Source organism: Candoia aspera, chromosome 13, assembly GCF_035149785.1.
Source record: "Candoia aspera isolate rCanAsp1 chromosome 13, rCanAsp1.hap2, whole genome shotgun sequence".
In the NCBI taxonomy this organism is placed as follows: Eukaryota; Metazoa; Chordata; class Lepidosauria; order Squamata; family Boidae; genus Candoia; species Candoia aspera.
In genome coordinates this window covers 14,679,022-14,686,106 of record NC_086165.1, presented here as the reverse complement: position 1 = coordinate 14,686,106, position 7,085 = coordinate 14,679,022, and the positions used below count along the sequence as shown (strand labels likewise).

Below are 7,085 nucleotides of genomic sequence, written 5' to 3'. Positions count from 1 at the left end.
TTAAGTGTTTCTCTTGACATATTACTGCCAATCATCAAAGCAAAGTTCAAAACACAAGTATCCAAATTCACTTTTTTCCAAAACTGTTTTCTCAGATCTTCTATATTTCTAAGCTGCAGATGTTTCCACCTTAAAGGGCTTTCCTGCAAAAAAGACAGGTAAGTCCTGACTGGAACTGCCCTGAAGAAATCTTACCTCTTGGTGCTCTTGACTGTCAGGCCGGTAAGTGTTTCCAAGTGCTAACAAAAGCTGTGGGGATGAGGGAGTAAGGCACTGTGGTGATACAGTTCCAGGTATCTGAGGTAGGGTCATAGCAATCCAGTGTTTTGCATCTCTGTGTCCCAAAATAGCCCCCCACCACATAAAGCTTGTTTCCTGAAGCCAATGCATGGCAGGACATCCGCTTGGCTGTCATGTCCCCGATCCGTGTCCACTGGTCTGTTTCACAGTTAAAACGGTAAGCGGAGGCTGCAGTGTATTCTGTGTCTCCACCCATGATAAAAATCTGGCTGCCTAAGACAGCAGCCGCCGTGTAACGCCAGGGCTGGGGGCACTCGGCTTTGATAGTCCACCGGTTCTCGGTTGGGTCGTAGCACTGGACTTTGGACACCATATCGCGGTGAATGCTGGTTCCACCGAAAACGTAGAGCTTGAGCCGTGCACTTACAACTGCAGCATTGCTGACACCATCCCTCAGGGGAGCGACCATGGTCCATTTGTTGGCAACCGGATCATACTTCTCCCCCTGCTTCAGCGAAACAGAAGGAGAAGCAGGAAAGACCCCCGCCACTGCGGTGTGACCACCCACAACATAGAGGCAGTTCTCTAGCTCAGCTGAACCATGTCCAAATCGAGCGATAAGCATCGGGGCAGCTTTGGACCACTCTTCATTAACTGTGTCATAGACCCAGACATCCTTGGATACACCATTTTCTGAGCCTCTCCCTCCAGTAATGTAAACTTTGCAGCCAATGGCACATGCACTAAACTCTTTCCGTGGGCTGGGTAGGTCTGATTTAGGGATGATCTCTTTTGCTTTGTGGTCTACTTGGTAAACTTTGTCACACATGAATGTCTGTCCACCTAAGATGAGCAAAGTATGCCCAGCTTTGCGGGGCTTGGCACAAGGACTGGTGACCACCCCATCATTCTGCAGGATTTTCTTCTTGCACTGAAGTGCCTCACCCATGATTTCCTTGTTCTCCTCCTCTGCTGTGATCAGCTCCTCATAGGCCATGGCTTCTTTGAGGCATTCAGAAGGCAGCAATGCCAATCGCACGTTCTTTAGCAGCTCTGGGAGAAAAGGCTTCCTCTTGTCTAAGTCATATTTCACCCAATGGATAACTGCCTTGAAGACCTTCTCCTCATCCTCAATTTCCAGCTCATCACTGGAAATTAAGTCCTGCAGTGTATCCTTCGAGAGCTTGTTAAAGTCATCGCTCCTGTGGATTGTCTCAAAGTTGACCAAGCACATCCTCCAAGAGAACTCATAAAGCCTCTTACACTGGTGGGCATCTGAAAGGACCATCATTCCCAAGCAATTGGAAGGACAAAGGTTCTTCTCAAGGAACTCAGCAGCTGCATCTCGGACATCATGAAACTGCAACATGTCTCCAGCTTCCAGGAGGGACTCTGCATTCTCCTCATTGATAATGATCTTGGATGAGTAAGCATAGTCTAGCAGCAGCTCCAACACCTCTGGATGGAGGCTATCATGAAAATTAACTTCATCCCCTAAGCTCTCACGAAGGCCATTGCTGAACATGGCTTCAAAATATCTACTGGAAGCAGCTAACACTGCTCGGTGACATGAAAAGGATTTATTCCCTGCAGAAAGTGTAACATCAGTGAACATGCAGTGCTTTCTCATAGTATTGAGGTGAGACAAGACACAGTCTGAGTGGGAGGCTTTGTGGAACAGCAAGATGTTCATTGAGCCGGTGCTGGTCCTGGATTTACGGTTCTCATGGACGCTGACTGACATGACTACTGGATGTGAACTGTAGGAAAAGGAACAAGAAACACCCTTATTTTCAAGTAATAGTGGTGGTTCAATAGTGGTTCAAAATAATTTTGAAATCTAGAATGACCTTGTACTTAGTCATGGTCTCTCAGCCTAGTATACCTAGCAAAGTTTTAAAAAGATGTTCTAGACACCATATAGAGCTTGTTAGAATAAAGGTGGGATGATTAAGAGGTATAATCTGAAACATTACGATTTTATCCCTAAGGAAATATATCCAGGATTACCAATCAGTCAGAGTAGTAAACACATGAATGTCTTGATTCATTTCTAACAGCCAGTCAACAGGAGGAAGTGCAGAAATGGAATAATGAATAAGATGAGCCCTTGATCTCATCATGGCAGAGGACTGAATGAAATGAAAAAAACAAGTCTCAAGTTGTCCTAAAAAAATCCTCCTCCAAGGACTTTCCCAATTCTTCAGAATCTCTTGCTGGAATGGCAACACTAAAATCCAAGATTAGACTCTTTGCTGGCATGCCTTCTCTATTCTCTCCATTTCTCATGGATGCCAAAACACACCCTTCTGTCAGTTTCTTTCCCTAATCCAATCTCCTTCTCACCCACAGACATAAAATTGTTCTAGTTGCAACTTTTATGTTTGTGCCAAGTAACCATTACACTTTGAAGGAAATAAAAAGAAGCTCCTCATTCTAAGCTTGAGGCCAAATTTTCTAGTTGTTTAGAACATATGGTTTTCCATTCACAATCTCCCTGCTGGCTTATTTTTATTATACATAATGGCAGGGTTTTGGGGGGGAAATTTTATATTTTTAAAAATAAATAATGAAAATATTGAAGAGAGAGCTTCAACCTTAGAAAGCAAAATGTGTTGTGGTCGCCATCTTCTAAGGCTTGATATTTGGGATGTTGGAAACTCCAGCTTTGCAATGCCAAAAAAGGTTGAGAGGTTGGGTGAGGGAAAGTTCTAAAGCCCTCCATTATACCCTTCCCAAGAGAAAGTTCAAATGAACCATGGCATCAGAGTTAGAGCACTCCACAACTGCAGATTGAGTCTCTGTGGTTAAAGCACTCCATGATTGCAGATTGTGTTGCCCTGCCTGAGAGTTAGTACGTATGTAATTAAAAGCTGATGTTAAACCCTGCATTTGTAGTTACTTAATGCTTCTTATTTTGTATTTCCTATTACATTCAGTAGGGTTTATTTTTAAGCAAATGACTACGCTGTTAGAGGTAGAACAATGAACCAGGAAGTGAAGCACTCCCTCCTGTTTGAATTTTGCTTCTGGTGAAAATTACTTAAGCCATTCTTGCTCAGTCAATTCTGCCATCCTGGAGAAGGCTCATCAATGCCTAGCTGTCCATGTAGAGTTGTTTTAAGGCTTTCAACTAAACTATGTACGTGAAGTGCTTTGAATACGTGAAATTATTCAATGAACATTAAAGGGTTATTCTTCTGATCTGACATATAAAAGATAATCACATTGCATTTATTTCCTTATAATACCACTCTTTGAACAATCCTGTAACAGCAAATATTTTTTGGAAATTGATTTGTATTTAATTAAAAAATAACTCACTTTTCATTAAAACTTAATGCTCAGCTGATAATCAATGCTGATAATATTGACTACTCAGCAATAGTAATACAACTCCAACTATAGTAGCCTGTAAGACAACTTTCTTGAACTCAGCATCCCTTGTTTAAAACACCTGAAAATTATGGGATTTGTAGTAGAAGATGTCTACAGGAGGAGTGGTTGGGAATGTCTGCTGCAGCATCTATTACTTTTTTTCCAAATCCAACCATATGTGTCAAGCAGAGGACATTCAATCTGGAGACTTCATAGAAGCAAAAAAGTGAACTTAAAAAAAAACAAGTATGAATAAAAACCTCCAGCATTCCCTCAAATTGCCCTTTTTAAAGAATTGTCCACAAGCAGAGTCCTATTTTGCTTGTAAAGACAGCAATCTTTTCAGAGAAATGGGCATTGTCCTCAGCTGGAGCAGAAGCCTGTTGAGCTTGAATTTTTACTTTTTATTTTATAGTTGTTTTTTTTTACTATTTATAAAAAAATATTCATTTTATAATAGACATAAAATGTAGACTTCATTTATAAAAAGTATTGACTGCTTCAATTCCAAGAGATTCTAGGTAGTGTACAAAAATATAGAAAACAATAAAAAATAGTATGTAATAATAGTGCAAACAACAAAAAGCCAACTATTCTGGTGCTGATCACTCTATTTAAGCAACAGCTATTGGAAGAGCCAACTTTTCATTAGTCTTTAGAAAAGTCAAGCTATTCTATAGGAGAGGAACCCCTATAGAAATCACGCCATTCAGCCCTTTTCCATCATATCTTGCAATAGAAGGGGACCTTCAGCAAGTACTCCCTAGTCATCCAGGTGCTCCAATCCTGCTAGGGGATGAGGAGGAAGTAGAGCCAGAAGCTCTGCATCAGGTGACAGTAGTCCTGTCACTGGAGATTCCAGGAATACTGGAGCCAGTGACCCCACTCTGACTTTGACAGTCCCAGCAAGTTCACAGGACCCCTTGCCATGGACAGTAACTCAGAGTCAGAAGTTCAGCCACTTAGTCCTAAGCAGAGATGTTTAATGAAGATCTAGGAGCAGAGCTGGACTTCACAGATCTGAGGGGCTACCCCAAGGGCATGTGAGTGCTAACAGGAGAGTGCAATGGGTGTAGGCTGATCATATTTCCTTGAGACCAAAATGGGACATTGGGATGGCAAAACGGGGCAAGGCTGGATCGGCAGGCAGGAACTTCTCTGGTTTTCTTGGGCTGGGAATCTTCGGATTCCTCTGTTTCTGAGAGGTAAGGCTGGGCTGGAGTCTAGTGAACGGTCGTCCCCAACAAGCCATTCCTCCTCTGGCTGTGCTTTTACATTCTTTTCTTCCTGCTGTTTCAAGGCAGGAGCCAATTGGCTCGCCCTTTGATCACCGCCTATCAGCTGATCCTTTTTTTTTCTTTTTAGGTTTCCTGCCGTGTTGAGCTCTGCAGCTTTTTCCCTGCTGTTTCTGCTGAGCTCCCCCTCAATACTGTAATCTTAATTTCCAGCAAGCTGCAGTACCAAGAAAACTGCAGGGACTTGGTCCAGGCAGTGGCCAGGAGTCAAGATTGACCTGAAGGCACACATTTCCTTTATGGAACCCTAAACAAGGAGGAGGCAGTCTTTTGGGAGCGCCAAGGGGTGCACTTATTTTAGGAGGACATGGTGGGGCCACACGAGATGTGGGAATGTTTTGAGAAGTTCCTTCATTTTTTTAATGATGGTGTGGCTATCTTACGATTTTTATTACCATTTCCATGGGTTTTCCACCAGAACCCTGACAGGAACTGTGCCATTACTTTTCAGCAGTCACAGTCACAGTCACAGGAAGTTCTGAGGCCCATAAAAAGGCAGTGCGCACATGTTGCCCATCCCTGCTATGAATGATCCAAATGTGAATTGACAACAAGAAAAACATAACTGAGGCTCACCCTAACCAAGACTAGAATGTTGTAAGAATGCACTGGCCAGGTTTTCACCTGGTTAAACATCTGTGACCATAACCAGTATATTGCAGAAATAGTGTGGTGGTGGCTGTTGAGGATTTCTGGTTCATCATCTATTTGTCTTTAGTTCTTTGGGCCTTAGCAGATCTCTAGGACAACAAATGCAAAACAAATGGGATAGATGAGAGGGGCTTTGTTTCAGCACCGTGGAAGTGTTGCACTGGTTGCATTTCTCAGGAGACTAACTGGGGACAACCCTGGATCAGCTCCCTTCTTAATTACAGCACCTCCCTGGGTGACCTTGGGCTCCCTAATTGTTTCACAGCCTAAGCTGTTAGGAAAGAGGCTGGTGAGGCAGGAACCAGCAGCTCCCACATTAGAGAGAATCATTGTGTTAGCATCAGTCAGGTCTCTTTTTAAGGCTGTCAACAAAACAACCAATTATCCATTTCTCCAAAAGTCGGGATGAAAACATCTGGAATTTAAACCCAAGAGCATAAACCTATTGAAGGGTTTATAGCTTCATCCTTGTCTACAGTATATCTTGATTAGCCCTTATTTAGAATGTTACTTTAAAATTCCTGACAAGCAAGCGCCTTAACATATACAATTATCTCATTGAATGGCATACGGCAACCTCCCCTGGTCTATTGCCCTCTAGATAAGTGGATTAAATTTCCTATAATGCTTAGCTGCTAAATCAGGGAAAGGTTGATTTATAAACTGCAACCGGCCATTAATGACAGTATGCAAAAAGTTTTCTTTTGAACCATTTTGGGTTTGAAACTTCATGAACTGCCCATACTCGTGAAATGAGTATGAAGCAGAATGTTTCTGACATTTCAGAAGCTTTTCAAGCTGAAAACAAAGTGGTTCGGAGCTCAAAATTGCCCATTTTGCCCTTGGAGTGGGACATTTTGAGACACTTTATGCTTGAAATAGTTGAATATGAACTGTTTTGCTCATATCTTGTGCTACGTTTTACCTCAAGGGACCAATCTGCATCTGGCTTTGTTTTCCCCCTTCCCAGTGACATTTGTTTGGCAGTTCTGGGGAACTACAGGTAGTCTTCACTTACTGATGACCTCATGAAGCGATTGTTCAAAGCTATGATGGTGCTGGAAAAATAACTTTGCAACCAATCTTCAAATTTACGACTGTCGCAGTGTCCTGCAGTCATGTAATCACCACTCACGTGCTTTGCAACCGGCTTGCGACGAGCAGAGTTAATACAGAAGCCAGAAGTAAAATCATGGGATGCTTCGCTTAAGGACCGAAGGTCATAGGCCTGTTGCAGTCACATGATTTTCTGCTTAGCAACCGCAGCCCTTAGCAACCAAGTTGCCAGTCCCAACTGTAGTCGCTAAACAAGGACTACCAGTAGTTAAAAAAAGAAAAATCCATAGCTCAGTCTCTACCTACACATAGATCCAGGAAATCTTGCCTTCTAAGAGGGAAGATGCACAAAGGGAAAAGAGAATTTTGCCAGTGTTTTTTTTTAAAAGGTCTGTGATAGACAGGAAGCATCTTCTGAAGAATCTATGCTCCTCTAGATGGTAATAAAACCAATGATGCTTTATT

The 7,085-nt window shown here is 42.5% G+C and overlaps 1 protein-coding gene across 1 annotated transcript; it reads right to left on the bottom strand.

The window, feature by feature from the left end:
• Positions 1 to 207: 207 nt before the first annotated feature.
• Positions 208 to 2,005, bottom strand: KLHL25 (kelch like family member 25). Its single transcript, XM_063314226.1, has one exon. It carries the CDS (start codon positions 1,982 to 1,984, stop codon positions 215 to 217), a length of 1,770 nt encoding a protein of 589 aa, XP_063170296.1. The 5' UTR covers positions 1,985 to 2,005; the 3' UTR covers positions 208 to 214.
• Positions 2,006 to 7,085: the final 5,080 nt, after the last annotated feature.

What these genes read in the sequence shown, in the direction of transcription:
- KLHL25 (XM_063314226.1), bottom strand. Translation starts at nt 1,984, where the DNA reads ATGTCAGTCAGCGTCCATGAGAACCGTAAATCCAGGACCAGCACCGGC.